Source organism: Urocitellus parryii, chromosome 1 (genome assembly GCF_045843805.1).
Source record: "Urocitellus parryii isolate mUroPar1 chromosome 1, mUroPar1.hap1, whole genome shotgun sequence".
NCBI lineage: Eukaryota > Metazoa > Chordata > Mammalia > Rodentia > Sciuridae > Urocitellus > Urocitellus parryii.
Genome location: NC_135531.1, coordinates 117782683 through 117803507, shown reverse-complemented (window position 1 = coordinate 117803507; position 20825 = coordinate 117782683). Strand labels below are relative to the sequence as shown.

The 20825-nt window shown below is 49.4% G+C and overlaps 1 protein-coding gene across 1 annotated transcript; it reads left to right on the top strand.

The window, feature by feature from the left end:
- The first annotated feature begins 282 nt into the window (after positions 1-282).
- LOC144254605 (protein RoBo-1-like) lies at positions 283-5029 on the top strand. Its single transcript, XM_077797977.1, has 7 exons — positions 283-354; positions 767-863; positions 1330-1437; positions 1979-2058; positions 2089-2128; positions 2808-2939; positions 4766-5029. The coding sequence occupies exons 2-7, from the start codon at positions 782-784 to the stop codon at positions 4969-4971; spliced, it is 648 nt and encodes a 215-aa protein (XP_077654103.1). The 5' UTR covers positions 283-354; positions 767-781; the 3' UTR covers positions 4972-5029.
- The last annotated feature ends 15796 nt before the right edge of the window (positions 5030-20825 follow it).

Genomic DNA, 20825 nt, shown 5'->3' with positions numbered 1-20825 from the left:
ATAATAAAAGAATTGGTGAGAATGTGGAGAAATTGGAACCCTGTTGCATTGAGAATATGCACTGGTGAATTACTTTGGAATGTGCTCTGGGGGGTTAAACACAGTTAAGACAGAGTTACTAACTACATGACCCAGCAGTTTCACTTCTAGGTATATAACCAACATATTTCAAAAAAAGAAAAAAAAAAGTGTGTGCAAGGTTGAATATGACTCTTTCCTGTGCGGTGAAGACATCAGGGCAGGGACAGAGCCTGCCTTCCTTCATCACTGTGTGACATCCCTTTCTGCCTGGCAGAGAGAGCTGACCTCCCTCTCCACCCAGAGGCAGTCTCTTCAGACCATACACACCTGGTGGTGAGCACCTTGAATTTGGTGGTGACACCTGCATGGTGGGGCTCCGCTTTTCTTGAGAGGATGACTTTGGGACTGAGAAATCCATGTCCTCAGCTGAGGGCTATGGGGAAACACAGCCTGGACTTCCCAGCACAGGAGAGACCCCATCTGCTCCCTGGATGGGGGGTTCCCCCTCTTGGCCCCGTCACCCACTTCAGATTTGGAGGGAGCCCCAGCACCTTCCACCCACTGCAGGAGAGGCCTTCTGAGGAAGGGCGGCTGTCTTCCCTGGGTGCCTTGGTGATGGAAATAGCCACTTTCCTTCCTGCATCCCTGACAGGAGCCACCCCTGGAGCTGTCTGGCGTTTGGAGGGCTGGACTCTAGGCCAGAGCACTGTCCCTCTGACCCTTTTGCTCCCTTTGGCCTCTGCAGTGTCCTGGAGTCAGCATGGTGACCAGTGTCCAGGCCTCCACCCTGAGGAGTCTCTCCACTCTGTGCATCTTCGTGGCCCTGGTTTTCAGCACCGTGGGTAAGGACCAGCAAGCAACCCTCTCCCAAGGGTGGGAAGGTGGGCAATAAGCCCTCAGGGAGGGAGCCTGCGGGACCCATCTTGCCCACAGGGAGAGAGATGTCCTGTCCCCTCCATCCCTAGGTGTGTCTGTCTACTAGAAAGAGCAACTCCCACCCTTGCTAGTTTTCCCTCCTAGATGACTTTAAAGTGTTGCTTAAATCAACATGCATGGCCATATCCAATGCCCTGCAGTTTTGCATCACTGTGGGGCTCTTTTCATGCATAATGGGAAGTTATTTGTATTCCAGTGCCCAGTGCTCCATTTCCTCCCCTCCTCCCTGCTTCCTCTACACTTTGGTCTTCCTCCCATTAACCTATCTTTAAATTTCGCCAATGTGGTTATGGAGGAATTCACTGTGGCAGAGTTGCCAGTGTACACAACATAACTGGATCATCCTCCCTTGGTGTTATTTCCCTCTTGTAGAGAGTTACACGTGTACGAAATGCACTGGGAACACATGTCAGTCTAAACCTGAGACCTGTGAGGCCCCTCAGGGCTGCTTCAATAACAAGCAACAGTTTAGCCCACCAGGTGAGCCCTGCCTGCCTCCGGCCCATGTGGGTGCACACAGGACCTGGGAGGGAGGAGCTGCTCAGTTCAGGATTCGGTGTAGCCGCTCCCTCCCCTCTACTCCTCTATTCTACCCTGGCTCCCTCACCTAAGGTCCTGCCAGGATGAGGCTGGGTGTGGGCGGGGGGTGGGGAGTGGTGGCAGGGGTGGGCACTGTGCCAAGTGAAGGGTCTCAGGGAGAGGTGCTGGGTGATTCCAGTCCCCACATCCGTCTCAGAGGTGGGGGATCAGTGAGAAAGGACACCCTCTATTTTTTGTGATGCTAGAGCTCAAACCCAGGGTCCCACATATAACAGGCAAGCACTCCAGCAGCACCCACAAATAGTTCCTCCATCAGTTTGTTCTATGAAGAGGACCATTGGGGAGGACTCTCGGGAAAGTGGAAACACTAAGGACAGAGGGGTGCCCTTGCAGAATTCCTTGATACTGGCTGCCCGTCTGGACACCCCCCCCCTCTCTAGGACTCAGAGGGAACATTCTCTTTGGTTCTGGTTCTGCACAGGTATTTCACCAATAATTACACAGGATAAAGGCTGCTCTTCACGTGCGTGCACTCCCCTGTCCTTCTCTGCCACCCTGAGGACTGGACGGACATTTGTGTAAGAGAACCAGTGCTGCACGGGCGAGCAGTGTAACAAAGCTGACATCCAACGTGAGTGCCTGCTGCTCTCCTAGCCCCTGGATTTCCTCTGCCTCGGAAGTCACCCACAACCCACTTCCACTTCCGAGAGGCCCAGAGCCTTTTCTTCTTTTCTTGTGAAGGGGCAGGTTGGACCTAAGTCCCTTCTGCATGGGAGATGGGCAGCTGAGTGGTGGGACAGGCCTGGGCATTTTCTCTATTTGTGCTTTGGGTCAGCATCCCAGCAGAGAGACTCTCCTTACCTATCTCACTCCTCACCTCTCTTGTTCTGCTTTGCTGAGATGGACTCTCACTATATTCTCACGCTGGCCTCCAACTCCCAGGCTTGAGGAACCCTGCAACCTCAGCCTCTAGGGTGGGCATGGCTAGGACTGTCGCGGCCCAGGCCACACCCACCTGTCCTCCACTGTGTGAGCAGCATCATTTCAGGCCTCAGATTACCTTCTGCCCCATTATCTAGGGAAAGAAAAGTCTTTGATGAAGGGGGAAGATAACACTAAATCCCTACAAGCTTTCTCTGATTACTATTTCCTACCTAATCCATGAATCCTGTCCCTAATCCCTCCTATGCCAATCTAGCTGTGAATGGTTTGAGGGATTTTGGAATATCCACGAATCCTGAGGGGTTGTAATTCTCTCAGGTATTCTTTTTGCCCATTGCTCACCATGAAAACGTTCTCTCTTTATTCAGTGTCTCCAGTGTCCAAGAAAGAAAATGGCATTGTATGTCCTGCCTGCTTCTCTGACAATGGCACGATCTGTACCCCACAGCCCCTCAAGTGCACAGGGACAGAGACAAAGTGTGTCAAGGTTACAGGCAAAGGTATGGAGATTTCCCAAGCATTTTGGGTCATCCTCTTAATGGGCACAAGGTGTCAGCCATCTATTGCTGTGTACCTAATTAAACCCAAACTTAACAGCTTAAGAGGATATTTGTCCCCCCGTGATCTGCAGGTGGCAGGTCTGAGAGCGTCATAGAGGTGGTGCTGCTTTAGGCTGTCTCCTGAGTTGTGGTCCAGCAGGCAGCAGGGGCTGAGGTCGCTCAGAGCAGGATGTGCTTCCAAGCCCAGGTAGCCTCCATTCCTCTTCCTGGGCCTCTTCCTAGTCCTCCTGGGGGTCATGACCTGCCAGCTGGCTTCCCTAGAGCAGGGATGAGAAGTGGATGGGGGAGCTGAGGCTCTTCACAGCTCATCTGAGAAGAGACACTGCTTCATTTCTCCTACCTTCCTAGTCACATAGAGCCACCCTGGTGCACTGGGGGAGGAAGGCATGGAGGCACCGTCAGCAGGGGTGGGACCTGCAGCTGCTGTGACAGTGCCTGACGCCCACAAGCAAGAGGTGGTAGAGGGCCAAGGGCCTGGGTATTCCTCCTAGGATTGCAGGGAGCCATGGGGCAGGAGACAATTGAGCAGCTCCGAGGAGAACAGAGGAGAGGACTGGGGACACACAGGCTGTCATGTTGTCCTGGAAAGGGACGACCGTGTCTCAGTGACATGAAGTGTGGACACCCACAGTCCTCTCTGTCACCCTCAACACCAATACCTCTAAGAGCAAACCCTCGGGGCCAAGCACTGACGTTCTGCATGGTGTCATTCTGACTCCAGTGAAGGTTTTCGAGTTTTCCTGAGTAGGAGAATGCTTGTGTTTGTGGTGAGGGTGCAGGAGCCCCTCAGATGGGTGCAGGAGAAGTCACCATGGGGTGTCCTTTCTGGGCTGGACAGCTAGATGGGGCACTGTCAAGTATTTTCTGATCAACATGTAAAGGGTTCCCTGGAATTAGTGGCATTTGAGGAACTAAAGAATGTTGGAGCTGAGAGTTTGTTGAGAATGAAGGTTTGTCACGGTTTTTTCTTTTCTTTTTCTTTTTGAGTAATTTGGAGGAGGGTCTGAGACTAGCAGGGAGGGCCCTCTGTCTAGCTGAGCTGACCTGAATGAGGGAAATGGGTGTCACCTGGGATACAGAGGAGAGGTGGGCTCTCTGCAGTGGGGCAGCCTTTCTGCTCCAGGTTTCTGTAGTATGTGTCAACCCTGGGCAGAGGGGACCTTATCTACAGTATTTCCCTCTGGGTTCCCAAAGGAAGTGAAGGTGCAGAAGAGGACAGGGATCCCAGATGTGTTCAGCCAAACCCTTGAGGTCCGACCTCCACCTCCTTCCCTGCCTTTATCAACCACATCTCTCCTCAGGAGGCCATAGAGGCTCAAGTCTCAGTTCACATCTTAGACAGCAGCCCCCCAACCCCCACCACACATCCCTTTCTGGGAGGTACCCGGGATTGACCTCGACCACTGAGCCACATAGCCAGCACGGTTTTTATATTTTATTTAGAGACAGGGTCTTACTGAGTTGCTTAGTGCCTCACTTTTGCTGAGTCATCTTTGTGCATCAGCCTTCGGAGCCTCTGGGATTACAGGCATGAGCCACTGTGCCCAGCTAGCAGGGTCCCTTTAAGGTACCTCCAGTTCTGGGGAGACAGAGGGACCTAGGGAAACTAGCTTGGTCCCTAGATGGGACTCTTCTTCATGCAGAAGACAGAGGTCAGGGGTCAAGGGCCATTCTGAGCAAAACCAGCAGACAGATTAACCTGAGCACAGTGGGAAGGAGGGGAGACAGGGTGAGAAAGAGTCTCATTGCCAATTTTTCTCCCGCAGGAGTGTTTAATGGTGTTTCTTCTTTAACGATGTCTGCTATGGGTTGTGCAACTGAAAGTGCTTGCAACTTGAAAGACATAAATGTAATACAAACTCCTACAAACATTTGGACCTACTGTGAAAACCCCATCAGTGCGAGCTCCCAGCTGACACCCATCATCTCGTCCACTCTGACTAGTCTCCTCCTGCTCAAAGTCTTGCTTTGATGACTCAGGGGCTGGCAAGCCTATCATCTGACAACCACCAAATGTGAGCTTCCTTGGGTTGTGGCTTCTCCAACATCCCAAAAGGACAGAATTAAAAAGCTGATGCTTACACACACACACATACACATATATGGGATTACTTGTTTGTACCTCAAGTTAAAATAAATAATAATTGTTATTCATTCTCTCAGGGGCTCTTTCTTCACCCAAGTAGCACACTTCAGAGGAAGTCTGAGATGAGATCTCTAAGAATCTCTAAAGTCCCTCCATGGTCTCAATGCATGTTTTCGGCCACACATCTAGGATCACACCTCTTTTCTGATATGCTCAGCCCCTGCCCCCCAATCCTCAATTTCCCTCTGCTAATGAAAATGATTTTGAATGAACGATTCAGGGTGCAGCAGGTGCTCTCCCACAGTTTGTAGAGTCTTGGGTTCAGCTGACTCTCCCTACCTCAGATCTACTTGTGTGGAATCGTTTCCATGGTCTCTGGACACTTCTGCTTCCAAAGATGGACACAGGCATAGGTGGTCTCTGAAGGCTACATTAAAGAATGAAGATGCATCATCAGCACTCAAGACAGGTGTGTTTCATCTTCATAAGGCAGGTTTGAGGCTATGGTGGCCACTGCACACCTCAGATGGTGCCTGTGAGGAGGTGGGGGTTCCAGGAGAGGAAGAGCCTTTTACAGAAACCTCCTGGTGCTGACTCCACCACAAAGTGCCCCTGCATTCTTCTCAAAGGGACACCTTGGTTCTCTAGCTCTCTCTCCCTCAGGGTGCAGCCTCCCTCCTGAAGTGACAGCAGAGTGTCCCAGGAGGTGTTTCTTTCTTGGGCGTTTGTAGAACCAAGGATGTCCTTGCCCAGGTGGGGCCTTCCTGGGTCTCCTGTGAGTAGCTCTTCTTTTCCTCCTGGGCACAAGCCATGCCCAGCCCACAGCTCTCTCTGCCATTCTCCATGGGTGAGGGCAGCGCACCTCCAGCCTGCTCTGTGGAGCCCTTTGACACATGCCCATCTTCGTTTCCTGTACCTGTAGCTGTGTGTGGTAGACTCTGGGACCCAATAGGAGTCTCAATAGGAGAGAAGATGCCCAAGTTGGCACTAGGATTGTTGATGGACAGAGTTGATATGGGAAGGGATGTATGGGTCCTTATTGGACCTGGTAATTGATGAGGAAGAATTAATTCCTTGTGTTCCCCATGAGCAGAGATTGGATTTCAAAAAATGATAAAAAGGCGTAACACATGTGGAGGGCTTACTACACCCCAGCCACTGTACTACTCACTCCAGATGTGTTGACTCCATTCTCACAAAATGCAATGTATGTATTATGGTCATCCCCATCTCCCAGATGAAGAAAGAGACAAGGTCTTCCTCACTCCACACAAGCCCCTTCCCTTTTCCTCCTCATCTCTACCCCTGTCTTCTCATTTCTCACTCAATTTTCCTTTTATTTCTCCATGATCATTTCCCAGTGTCACTAGTGTTCCCTGCATTTCTCTCCTCTAATCAGCAATCTCAGGGCCTGAGGTTTGTCCCTTCTCTTCACCAGGGCTGAGAGCAGCCTTTGCCCCTGCAGGGACCCTGCAGTCAGGGCGCCTGTGAGAGCAGACCTGCTCTCCTTGGCTGCCCCGGCTTTCCTGGGGTTGGAGGGAGGAGCGGTCAGCTTTCTTCTTCCAGCTTTTTCTCCAAGATAACAGGTGAACGTGGAGCCAGGGCCACGCGATTCATGGACTTCCATTGCAGGTGAGGAAGCGTCTGCTGGGCCTGGAGGGAAAGGTGTCCAGGAGCTGGCTGCCAGGGCACATGTGTGCCTGGAGATTCTCATGAGACCTTGGGCCTCAGGAGCTGCCAGCAGCAGGAAGGTTGAGTTATGACCCAGGAAAGCCTTGGCCACCTCTGAAGGTGAGCTGCAGGACAAGGAATTAGTTTGCTTACAAAGTTAAAAAAATAAATTTCATTATTTGACCCATATTGCTGTGCCATTTAGAGGAGCTGCCCTAGGAGGTGGGGGGATATTCTGTTTTGGGCACAGTGGCAAAAAGCAAATTAACTTAGTTTTAAAAAATGATTTTAGTATAGGGGCTGGGTGGTGGCTCAGTGGTAGAGCGCTCGCCTAGCATGTGTGAGGCCCTGGGTTCAATCCTCAGCACCATATAAAAACAAATAAAATGAAGGTATTGTGTCCAACTACAACTAAAAAAATATTAAAAAAATAAAAATACTTTAAAAAATGATTTTAGTATAAAATGCAAACATTATGCTTATCTATTTTTAAAGCAAGGGAAGATTATTGATCTATAAAAGAGATTTTAAAAGTGGGGTAGGCTAAACAGAAAATAAAAATGAAACATTTACTTTGGTTCTCCCCGGTTACACTGGACACACAGATGGAGCCATGGTGGGGGGCACAAGCTCAGGTACCAACCAAGGGAAGAGCAGGGGAAGCCGTGTTTGGGATCCTCCCTCTGTGGCCACTGCTCACCACTGACCTGGCCCTTTCCTGTGTCCACCTCTCAATGCAGTCATGATCCTCTGTGCTGGGCTCTGGCACCAGTGAGGGCCTTCTGTGCAGCTCCAGGCTGAGGTGGGTGTGTGCCCAGGGAACCCCATAGCCACCCCTGGGCCGTCCTCAATGACAAGCAGGTGGTGGCTTGGGCCCTGCATCTCTCCTCCTCCAGACAGCCTCCTGGCTGGCTCATGGAGCTGGCAGCACTGGTGCCTGGCGAGGTGCCCTTGAGGAGGGGCCATGGGCCTGAGGCACAGTCACGGGAGGTGGACTCCGTGCTGGGGGCAGCTGACCCTGCACTGTTGCTGAGAGTGTGAGAGATGGGGCACCAGAGGCCTGTGTTGGAGCACTGTCCTGTCCCCCTCTTGGTTTCCTTCTCTTCTAACAAACACCCTTCCCTCAGCCTTGCTCAGCAGGTACCTTGACTCTTGCTCCCCCCTCAGAGCAATGGGGGACCGGAGAGCCCTCGCACCTGCCCCATGTCAGCAGCTGTCAGCCTCCCTGTGCCTCGCCACTGTATTCTGAAATGTGTATGTGTGTGTGACATGTATCTCTGTGACCGAAAGCTATCTGTCACCTGCCATTTCCCTCATAAGTATCCCACTGTCCATCCCTGATTAGACTTGTAAGCTATGATTGCTGTATCATAATCCCACCAAGAGATTAGCTGTGATCCCTTAATCTCCTCCAACCCCGAGCCTGGTACAGTTTCTTAGCTGTCTCAGAGATGCCATGTGCAGTGAGCTGGCATTAGAAGGAGGACCCCCAGCCCACACTGAGATCCTCCCTCAGACCTGTTCTGTGGGTCTTGCTTTATGATGGTCTCCTCAGTTTTGTGAGGTCCCCTTGGTTGTTGGGAGGAAGGGTCTTCCTCCCTGGGGCTGTCCCGTGTTCTGGCTGTGGTAAGGACTTCCCCGTGGTGACCTTCAGCTTGTCTTCCTGTTCCTGGTATCCCTGTGCCCTGCCTGCTGCTGTCCAGAGGCCCCGTCCTCAACTGGGGGACTGTTCATGTCAGCAGGGTCCTGCACACTGCCTGCAGGTGGCTGAGGAGGCTCTGGGGCACTGGTGATATGGCTAGTGTGGCTAAGTGCTTAACTGTGAACAGTACTTAATTGTAATTAATCTAGATTCACCATCAGTCCTGCATGGAGCCAGGGCTGCCTTGTTGGACAGCTGTGGTCAGAGGCTGCTGGACTCAGACAGGTGGCCTGGGTAACACCTCCTCAAGGGCTCCTCACCAGGCACCAGTTCTGCCAGCTCCGTGAGCCAGCCAGGAGGCTGTGTGGAGGAGGGAGGAGGAGAGACTCAGAGCCCAAGCTGCTACCTGGTTCTGAGCAGGGACACAGGCAGTGTTCTGGTGTCAGGGCCCCAAACCCACCACATCTGCTTCCTGGGCTTTACGGAGGTTGGGATTGACAGGTGGCCCTGGGTCACCAGTACCCCCCACCTCCAGGCCTCTCTCAGCCTCTGCCTGTGTTCAGCTGGCCTCCCTGGGGCTCCTGGTCAGTCAGGGCGGTGCCTGAGGGGAGCCTCCAGATGCACTGAGCTGGGATAGCGGCTTGTGCTTCTGCAGTGGCTGTTGGGAGCCTTGCTGGAGCCTCTGAGCCCCGGTGATGGCCGTGCTTGCCTCTGTGCAGGAGAATTCCTCAGGCTGTACCAGGACATGTCCTGCTCAGGACAGAATTGCATGCATGAGCTGGATCCCTTCACCGTCCACGTGGTTTCAGGGAAGCACGTCCACTTTGCCAGCCAATGCTGCCAAGGACAGCCCTGTGGAAATGCCAGTGATGTCCTGAGTGTGTGCTGGCCTGGGCTGCTGCCCGCCTCCTACTCCTGCCCTCTGTGCCCATGCCCCTTCCCCTGCGGGGGACCTCAATTCCCAGCACTTTCTGCATCCCTTGGTGACGTTCCCTTCTGACGTGCAACAATTACGTGAGGAACCAGTGTGACGAACTGGCCCTGCTACCATGCTGTCCCCCCTCAGTAGTACCCTGATGTGCAAAGGGCAGTGGATATCCTCAGTAGTTCTCAAACTCAGGGTCTCAGGTCATCTGTGAAGACTCTGAGGATCCCAGACGGCTTTTATTTATTTATATTTTATTTATTTACATATTTTTCTCTTAGAAGTCAAAGCTAAGAAAATACAGAAATCATGTACAATTCACTCAAAAAATAATTAGACAACGACACAAGTATGGTTTTAGGTAGAAATACTACATTTTACAAAGCGAAACTGTTTTGCGGGTGGAGTGGTGTCCCTGGGTGTCCTGTAGAGCTCTTAGTTACTGGGGCAGCCGGCTTGTCCACCTGCTCCAGCTGCTGGTCTGCTGCATCTCTCCCCCCACGCGCTCTGGAAACCCATGAGGCTCAGAGGTGCCCTCACAGTGGCCTGCATCTACAGACCCGGGACTCCTGGACCACAGTTTGATCACTGCTGAACTAACCAAAGGCCTCCCTATGAGGAGATGAAATGTGGCCCCAGAGGTACAGTTTATGGATTTTTGACTGGGGTCAAACACCAGACTTACCCTGAGTTTCTTTGTGCTTCTTGTTTCAAATAGAATTTACCTTTTAGAAAACGTTTAGTCACAGCAACATTCAGAGAAGACAGAGATTTCCCATCTACCCCACATAGCCCCTCACTGTCACCTTCCCACAGAGGGCATGCTCCTTACCAGGGATCAACTTGCACTGGCATGTCCTTGTTCCCAATGTCTATAGTGGACATCAGGAGTTTCTCTGAGCATGGAGTATGCTGGGTTTAAACAGGGGTGATGTGACATGTCCATGATACCACTGCAGTGAGGACAGAGCATTCTCTGTGTCCCTGGGTCCCAGCCCCTGAGGCTTCTGACCTTCTCCAGGAGACCATGGTGACTGCCGACCTCTGCTGTCCCTGAAGGTTTCCTTCCCTAGAATGTCCTGTGGCTGGTCACACAGCAGGGGTCTTCTCAGAAGGGCTTTGTTTTCATAGCAGGAGCATTTCAGGCTCTTTTGCTTTGTTTGGGGCTGCTTTTGACCCCAGGGCCTCACATGTGCTGGGCAGAGGCTGCAGGGAAAGAAGTGTCCCATTGGGACTCCCAGGGCTGACTGAAGACCCATGGAGGAGAAGGCCCTGCAATCCAGGACATGTCCACGTTCAGGTTTAGAAAGTAAGGTGGCCTGGAGTGGCCTTGGGTGGAGCGTTGCTGTAATAAAGAGTTTAAATGTGCAGATCTATGTGGTCCCTATTGTCTGGATTGCTGACCATGCTTCAGGAACAGAGTCCCCCCCAAGGCCCTCTGATGGTGCTGCACCTCCACATGCACGCTCACTCCCTTCTGCCTTTATTTTGAAATAATTTCCTACTTACTGGAGAGTTGCAAAAGCAGCACAGCTGCAGTCTCCCTGCTCCGTCCGGCCTCCCCTGGAGTTCACTCTTAGGAGCCAGAAACAGTTCCAAAAACTTGCACCAGGAGCAGGGCATCAGGACATGGTGCTGTTGGCTGACAGGCTGCCTTTCTCCCTCCTGCCCTCTCCTAGTCCAGGATAGGATTCTTTGTAATTATTCCTCATGTATTTTATTCTCCTCCAGGCTTCGGGTATTCTGGGATCTATTTTGTAAGACCTGTGTTAGTAGGATTATTGGCCATTATTTTGTAGAATGTCTCTCTGTTAGAGCTTGTCTGACACTTTCTCCTGGTGACACTGAGGTTACACATTTTTGGCAACAATGCCACAGCAATGCTGTGTCCTCTGTCATCTTGTCAGGAGGCCCCTGCTGTCACTGTGTCCTACTGCTCATGATATTATCTCAACTATTTGGTTCAGGTGCTGTCGACCAGGGTTCCCCTCTGTAAAGTTACATGATGTTTGAATACTAGGCTAGATTTTGCAGCTGTAATAGACAAATCTCAGTAACAACTCATAATGGAAGTTTATATTTCAGTCACCTGAACTCTGTATAATGCTACTGATTGACAGCTGTCCTGGGTGGCTCTGTCTAGGTGTGAGGCAAGAGCCAGGCTTCATCTACTCCACAGTGCCACCATCCCGGGGACTTGCTTGACTCTCCAGTAGGTGTTCTGCATGTTGTCCTCGTGTGGGCAGAGAGCAGGCTTGGAATGCTGTGCAGGATGCCCTCAGGGCCAGGCCTGTCAGTGAAGCCCATAACCTAGGCTCAGGTCTCAGTGACTATTGCTATGTCAATCACATAGCCTGGAAGAGGGCAGCTTAACAGGGCCTCCCTGCAGCCTCTAGACCAGAAGGAACATTTCTCAGTGGTCAGTGCATGGTCTTTAGAGCCAGAGTGTGGGGACAAGTGCATGGAGTACTGCATATACAGCATATGTTAAGGGTGTCCGAGTGGCAGGCCGCTTACCCCATAGGCACAGACCTGGGCATGAGGTCATGTGTTGCAGTCCCTGTGCTTGCTCCACAGCCCACTCCTCCATTGGTCGCTGCAAGGACAGTTAGCAGACATTGCATTGGTGGCTGCCTGTAATCTGCTTAGCTACCGCCTGAGTATATATACATGGTAATTGCACAATAAAATCAGACCTGCTTCCTGCTTGGTCTCTGGAGGTCTTGATTAGTGACTCTGCAGCCACTCTCTCCTCTACCCTGTTCTGTGGACCTCCTCGATGAAAGAGAGAGAGCCCACACAGTTGGCACCCAAGCAGGGACCTGAGGTAAGCCTATAAGACAGGGTGTGGCCCCTTACAGAGCGGTGTAGAAGGGGAAATGTGAAACTTACTGAGTTCCACCACAGACTCGCAGCTGCAAGTGTTGCACACTCTCTTAGATACTAGAGGTTTAACCCTGAAGAAGAGAGAAACCCAGAAGTTCTGAGATGTAATAATAATAAAAAACACTAACTTAAGGATCAATACTGCTGATGATTTTGATCCTAGGATATGGGACAAGATATGGCAAATGCATGGCAAGCTGAAGTGAGACGGGGTATAATTGACCATACCTTTTTTTCTATTGTGAAGCCATTCAGCAAAGTTTAGGGGGCCCGGCAACAGACCCTTGTCATATAATGATGGCTCTGAAGGAAGATGAGGATGTGAGAGACAGACAGGGGGAAAAAGGTGGGGGAGACCATCTACCTCAAAACAAGCAGGAGGGAGAGAGGCAGGAAATGGTACCTCTAGCCTTCATGGTGCAGGAAGAGGTGACCACAAGTGGTGTAGGTGTGCCTTCTACTGACTGGCAAAGGTGACATCCTTCCCTGAGTCAATGTCAACTTCCTCCTTATGAGGCAATGCCAAAGCCAGTAAAGGACTATGACAGTTTGGAAATGACCAGGCCACTGGACAGGCCCCAGCCATGGTGTCCCAGAAACCCATTCCAGGAGGCCAGAGATACTTTTGAACATCTATGTAGGATAAGAGATTAGAAGTGGGGTGAGGGAGTACAAGCCTTCCCAGTCAACACGGTCCCCACACCAGAGCACCTTGCAGAGCAAACGCTGGAATCCCTCAGTCTTGAACTAAATTGCCCTCAGGACTGGAGAGACCTAGCCAGAGCAGCTCTTGAGCCTGCAACATTTTTGAAGTGGAAGGCATTCTCCTGTGATGAATGTGAACAGCGGGGGGATCCTAACCACACCACAAATGTTAGCCTCCCAGCTGAGTGCTTTCAGGGAGAAGGAGTCTACAGTTCCCCTGTGGTACAAGCCACAGGCCCACCAAATTATTTCAATCAGGCTCTGAGAGCCTGGAGGAAGCTGCCAGCTAGGGGAGGGACAGTTGCCATACAGGGCTTAAGGCAGAAGGCCACTGAGGACTTGCCACAGTTTACTGACAGGGTAAACAAGGTGGTAGAAGGGAAGGTGTCTCATGAAGGAGCCAGGGCGGCCTTAGCCAAGGAGTTGATCTGGGATGGACTAAATAAGGAACACAGAGCAGCAGTGGCACCAGTTTGAAATGGCACACTGGATGACTGGATTTTGGCCCCCCACGATATAGGGACACAAGCAGCTCAAGCCTCTCTGCAGCCCTCAGCCATGACAGTTGCATAAAAGCAGGACTAAGGAGGCTTGCAGACAGCTAGTCAGAGACTGCAAAATGGGCACCTTTTCTGCCCAGTGGCCCTGTACAACCTGCTAGAGTGAATCCCCGAGTTAAAATCCAATGTTTTATGGCGAATGGATGTCACTCACTTTGCACCTTTTTGGAAATTTAACATATATTCATGTAATTATTGATGTCTATTTAGGCTCTGTAATGGCCACAGCCCCCACAGGAGAAACCACAAGAAAGGTCATTTCCCATCTACTTAAATGTTTTGGAATTACAAATGTTCCCATGTCTATTAAAACTGACAATGGGCCAATCTATACTAGCAAGACATTTCAAGTGGTTTGCAATGATTGGCTTATACAACACTTAACTGGGATCCCCTACAACCCTTAGACTCAAGGCAACATAGAAAGAACACACAAGGAATTAAAGACCATGCTACAAAACAGGAGGGAAACTATACCAAGTCCCCTCTCGATGTCTTGAACAAAACCTTATTTATTTTCAATTTCAAAATTTTCTATGGTAATAGCATTTCATAAGCATTGAGCCCCCCTCTTGGGGCCCTCCCATATATCTATGGTCTCATGAAAAGATCCTATAACAAATGCATGGGATGTTCCAGGTCCCTTCCTAATCATGGGTGGAGGGTTTGCATATGTTAACAGGAGCCTCACCCCATCTGGGTGTCTGCCAGAAAGTTAAGCCCTGGACCCCCAGAACCACCAGCCAAGAAGATGAAGACACTAACTCTGTAGGAGAAACCTCACAAGCAAAGGACTCAACAACACAAATGGACCTCACATAAAGTAACCTGGGGTGATAAAGGTCTTGTTGACTAAGCCACTAGATGGCCCCCTTTGCCTGGTGACAAACCCATCCTTGGGCCTATGACGATGGTCCTACTGTGTGCAATGCTCACTACTAACAGTGAAGCCTCCCATGAGGTAAATTGAGCTTTGGTCACTAGGCCACCACCTTTAGCAGTGGCTAATTGGGAAGGGGCTTTACCTAAGCTCTTTTCCAATAATTCCTACCTTACTGATCCTGAGTTATCCATCCAGGAGGTAACCGTACACTGGAATACCAGCATTTGCATACCTGCTCTGTTTTTCTGTATTAGATAATGAAACCTATAATCCAGTCCCCTCTGTTTTGCTCTTGCCAATGAAACTATTGTAGATAACTCTAATAAGTCACATGTTGGACTGTCTCTCACTGACCTTATAGTTCTAGTTAATGCTACCTGTAGCCAGAGACTCCCCCATGGCAAAGGCAAGAAACCCTTGCTGCCAACATGCCCAACAATGCTTTTTGGAAAGCCCCCCTCAGATAATCCCATGGAATCAATGTGTCACTGCCACACCTTATCTCCTTGATAAGAGGAATTTCTCTGGGGAGAAACAACTATGCATCTGGGTGGGTGCATCTCCCTGGAATATAACTGATGTGCTCCCAAACAATATGGGCTACTGCAGTAACTGCTATACAGGAAAGATGTTACCAACTGGTATGCAGGAAATCAGTATGACATGGTGGATCTCACGCCAATATTGCTAGCTGCTAGACCCATCTAATGGGCAGCAGCTGGCTGGATGAATGGGTTTATATTGAGTCCAGACCCTGACCATGGACTTGCCTTTGTACCAAATTATACCCGTACCCACTATGCACAAGCTTCTGTTATGCCACCCCTTTGCCATGCTAATAATCAACAATACTGATGGCATAAACATCACTCATACAGAGATCCCTTGTGAGTCAATACATCCTGCTGGCTCACAAATTGTGTAACCCCTGCTGTGAAAGCTAAACCTATATTTATCCTCAGAGTGCCCCCAGCAATCTGGCTTCCAGTGAGCCTGTCCAGAGAGTGGAGGAGTCCATGGGACATGAAGATGAATCCTTCTGAATGAGATTCTACACCAGACAAGGCATGCAATTAGCCTCATCATCACTGGGATTATCGTCCTGCCATCACTGCCACAGCCATTGCTACTGCTTCATTCACTGGGAATATCCAGACTGCTCAGACTGTAAATAACTTGTCCAGTGCCATATCAGAAGCTTCTGATTTGAAATAAACTGTCCCAAGCTGCTATTTTAGTCATTCAGCAAGAACTAGACCTCCACCAGGAACAACTAGATATTCTGTTTATGTTGCAGAGGCTCATTTGTGACCTTGAGTTTCATAGCATTTGTGTCACCCAATATACTATATCTGAATATGTAACCATAGACTTCTCCAGTTTTTCTTAGTATATTAAGGATACTCAGTATATTAAGGATGCTAATTGTTATGACTATGCATAACCTTACTAAGGCAATTGTTAAAATCAATGAGATGAAGGTGTCTATCTTCACAACCTTTTCTTTCTTCCAGGGATTGACTAAACATTGGGAAAACCAATAGTCAAATTCACTAATCCTCATAATGTTCTTACCTTGGCCCTACTGTTCCTAGTAGAGATAATTTATTTCTTGTTTTGTGAGATGCTTATGTAACAATGTAACCACTGAACAAAAACTGCAATGCTGGCTGGTGTCCCTGCAGCACAGCTAGAGGGGGGAGATGTGGGGACAAGTGCATGGAGTACTGCACACATGGCATATGTTAAGGGCGTCTGAGTGGCAGGCCACTCCCCTCATGCTAGTTGTGTGAGCAGCTGGCCGCTTATCCCTTAGGCACAGACCTGGGTGTGAGGCCATGTGTTGCAGTCCCTGTGCTTGCTCCACAGCCCACTCCTCCATTGATCTCTACAAGGATAGTTAGCAGACATTGCATTGGTGGCTGCCTGTAATCTGCTTAGCTACCGCCTGAGTATATATACATGGTAATTGCACAATAAAATCAGACCTGCTTCCTGCTTGGTCTCTGGAGGTCTTGATTAGTGACTCTGCAGCCACTCTCTCCTCTACCCTGTTCTGTGGACCTCCTCGATGAAAGAGAGAGAGCCCACACAGTTGGCACCCAAGCAGGGACCTGAGGTAAGCCTATAAGACAGGGTGTGGCCCCTTACAGAGCGGTGTAGAAGGGGAAATGTGAAACTTACTGAGTTCCACCACAGACTCGCAGCTGCAAGTGTTGCACACTCTCTTAGATACTAGAGGTTTAACCCTGAAGAAGAGAGAAACCCAGAAGTTCTGAGATGTAATAATAATAAAAAACACTAACTTAAGGATCAATACTGCTGATGATTTTGATCCTAGGATATGGGACAAGATATGGCAAATGCATGGCAAGCTGAAGTGAGACGGGGTATAATTGACCATACCTTTTTTTCTATTGTGAAGCCATTCAGCAAAGTTTAGGGGGCCCGGCAACAGACCCTTGTCATATAATGATGGCTCTGAAGGAAGATGAGGATGTGAGAGACAGACAGGGGGAAAAAGGTGGGGGAGACCATCTACCTCAAAACAAGCAGGAGGGAGAGAGGCAGGAAATGGTACCTCTAGCCTTCATGGTGCAGGAAGAGGTGACCACAAGTGGTGTAGGTGTGCCTTCTACTGACTGGCAAAGGTGACATCCTTCCCTGAGTCAATGTCAACTTCCTCCTTATGAGGCAATGCCAAAGCCAGTAAAGGACTATGACAGTTTGGAAATGACCAGGCCACTGGACAGGCCCCAGCCATGGTGTCCCAGAAACCCATTCCAGGAGGCCAGAGATACTTTTGAACATCTATGTAGGATAAGAGATTAGAAGTGGGGTGAGGGAGTACAAGCCTTCCCAGTCAACACGGTCCCCACACCAGAGCACCTTGCAGAGCAAACGCTGGAATCCCTCAGTCTTGAACTAAATTGCCCTCAGGACTGGAGAGACCTAGCCAGAGCAGCTCTTGAGCCTGCAACATTTTTGAAGTGGAAGGCATTCTCCTGTGATGAATGTGAACAGCGGGGGGATCCTAACCACACCACAAATGTTAGCCTCCCAGCTGAGTGCTTTCAGGGAGAAGGAGTCTACAGTTCCCCTGTGGTACAAGCCACAGGCCCACCAAATTATTTCAATCAGGCTCTGAGAGCCTGGAGGAAGCTGCCAGCTAGGGGAGGGACAGTTGCCATACAGGGCTTAAGGCAGAAGGCCACTGAGGACTTGCCACAGTTTACTGACAGGGTAAACAAGGTGGTAGAAGGGAAGGTGTCTCATGAAGGAGCCAGGGCGGCCTTAGCCAAGGAGTTGATCTGGGATGGACTAAATAAGGAACACAGAGCAGCAGTGGCACCAGTTTGAAATGGCACACTGGATGACTGGATTTTGGCCCCCCACGATATAGGGACACAAGCAGCTCAAGCCTCTCTGCAGCCCTCAGCCATGACAGTTGCATAAAAGCAGGACTAAGGAGGCTTGCAGACAGCTAGTCAGAGACTGCAAAATGGGCACCTTTTCTGCCCAGTGGCCCTGTACAACCTGCTAGAGTGAATCCCCGAGTTAAAATCCAATGTTTTATGGCGAATGGATGTCACTCACTTTGCACCTTTTTGGAAATTTAACATATATTCATGTAATTATTGATGTCTATTTAGGCTCTGTAATGGCCACAGCCCCCACAGGAGAAACCACAAGAAAGGTCATTTCCCATCTACTTAAATGTTTTGGAATTACAAATGTTCCCATGTCTATTAAAACTGACAATGGGCCAATCTATACTAGCAAGACATTTCAAGTGGTTTGCAATGATTGGCTTATACAACACTTAACTGGGATCCCCTACAACCCTTAGACTCAAGGCAACATAGAAAGAACACACAAGGAATTAAAGACCATGCTACAAAACAGGAGGGAAACTATACCAAGTCCCCTCTCGATGTCTTGAACAAAACCTTATTTATTTTCAATTTCAAAATTTTCTATGGTAATAGCATTTCATAAGCATTGAGCCCCCCTCTTGGGGCCCTCCCATATATCTATGGTCTCATGAAAAGATCCTATAACAAATGCATGGGATGTTCCAGGTCCCTTCCTAATCATGGGTGGAGGGTTTGCATATGTTAACAGGAGCCTCACCCCATCTGGGTGTCTGCCAGAAAGTTAAGCCCTGGACCCCCAGAACCACCAGCCAAGAAGATGAAGACACTAACTCTGTAGGAGAAACCTCACAAGCAAAGGACTCAACAACACAAATGGACCTCACATAAAGTAACCTGGGGTGATAAAGGTCTTGTTGACTAAGCCACTAGATGGCCCCCTTTGCCTGGTGACAAACCCATCCTTGGGCCTATGACGATGGTCCTACTGTGTGCAATGCTCACTACTAACAGTGAAGCCTCCCATGAGGTAAATTGAGCTTTGGTCACTAGGCCACCACCTTTAGCAGTGGCTAATTGGGAAGGGGCTTTACCTAAGCTCTTTTCCAATAATTCCTACCTTACTGATCCTGAGTTATCCATCCAGGAGGTAACCGTACACTGGAATACCAGCATTTGCATACCTGCTCTGTTTTTCTGTATTAGATAATGAAACCTATAATCCAGTCCCCTCTGTTTTGCTCTTGCCAATGAAACTATTGTAGATAACTCTAATAAGTCACATGTTGGACTGTCTCTCACTGACCTTATAGTTCTAGTTAATGCTACCTGTAGCCAGAGACTCCCCCATGGCAAAGGCAAGAAACCCTTGCTGCCAACATGCCCAACAATGCTTTTTGGAAAGCCCCCCTCAGATAATCCCATGGAATCAATGTGTCACTGCCACACCTTATCTCCTTGATAAGAGGAATTTCTCTGGGGAGAAACAACTATGCATCTGGGTGGGTGCATCTCCCTGGAATATAACTGATGTGCTCCCAAACAATATGGGCTACTGCAGTAACTGCTATACAGGAAAGATGTTACCAACTGGTATGCAGGAAATCAGTATGACATGGTGGATCTCACGCCAATATTGCTAGCTGCTAGACCCATCTAATGGGCAGCAGCTGGCTGGATGAATGGGTTTATATTGAGTCCAGACCCTGACCATGGACTTGCCTTTGTACCAAATTATACCCGTACCCACTATGCACAAGCTTCTGTTATGCCACCCCTTTGCCATGCTAATAATCAACAATACTGATGGCATAAACATCACTCATACAGAGATCCCTTGTGAGTCAATACATCCTGCTGGCTCACAAATTGTGTAACCCCTGCTGTGAAAGCTAAACCTATATTTATCCTCAGAGTGCCCCCAGCAATCTGGCTTCCAGTGAGCCTGTCCAGAGAGTGGAGGAGTCCATGGGACATGAAGATGAATCCTTCTGAATGAGATTCTACACCAGACAAGGCATGCAATTAGCCTCATCATCACTGGGATTATCGTCCTGCCATCACTGCCACAGCCATTGCTACTGCTTCATTCACTGGGAATATCCAGACTGCTCAGACTGTAAATAACTTGTCCAGTGCCATATCAGAAGCTTCTGATTTGAAATAAACTGTCCCAAGCTGCTATTTTAGTCATTCAGCAAGAACTAGACCTCCACCAGGAACAACTAGATATTCTGTTTATGTTGCAGAGGCTCATTTGTGACCTTGAGTTTCATAGCATTTGTGTCACCCAATATACTATATCTGAATATGTAACCATAGACTTCTCCAGTTTTTCTTAGTATATTAAGGATACTCAGTATATTAAGGATGCTAATTGTTATGACTATGCATAACCTTACTAAGGCAATTGTTAAAATCAATGAGATGAAGGTGTCTATCTTCACAACCTTTTCTTTCTTCCAGGGATTGACTAAACATTGGGAAAACCAATAGTCAAATTCACTAATCCTCATAATGTTCTTACCTTGGCCCTACTGTTCCTAGTAGAGATAATTTATTTCTTGTTTTGTGAGATGCTTATGTAACAATGTAACCACTGAACAAAAACTGCAATGCTGGCTGGTGTCCCTGCAGCACAGCTAGAGGGGGGAGATGTGGGGACAAGTGCATGGAGTACTGCACACATGGCATATGTTAAGGGCGTCTGAGTGGCAGGCCACTCCCCTCATGCTAGTTGTGTGAGCAGCTGGCCGCTTATCCCTTAGGCACAGACCTGGGTGTGAGGCCATGTGTTGCAGTCCCTGTGCTTGCTCCACAGCCCACTCCTCCATTGATCTCTACAAGGATAGTTAGCAGACATTGCATTGGTGGCTGCCTGTAATCTGCTTAGCTACCGCCTGAGTATATATACATGGTAACTGCACAATAAAATCAGACCTGCTTCCTGCTTGGTCTCTGGAGGTCTTGATTAGCGACTCTGCAGCCACACTCTCCTCTACCCTGTTTTGTGGACCTCCTTGCTGGATGAGAGAGAGCCCATGAAAGACAGCCTGACTTCAGTCCCAGCCCTGCGCTTGGGCAAACAACGTCC

What these genes read in the sequence shown, in the direction of transcription:
- LOC144254605 (XM_077797977.1), top strand. Translation starts at nt 782, where the DNA reads ATGGTGACCAGTGTCCAGGCCTCCACCCTGAGGAGTCTCTCCACTCTG. An exon ending in CCTGGTTTTCAGCACCGTGG is followed by an intron (nt 864 to 1,329) that starts GTAAGGACCAGC and finishes TCCCTCTTGTAG; the next exon opens with AGAGTTACACGTGTACGAAA. An exon ending in CCTTCTCTGCCACCCTGAGG is followed by an intron (nt 2,059 to 2,088) that starts ACTGGACGGACA and finishes TAAGAGAACCAG; the next exon opens with TGCTGCACGGGCGAGCAGTG.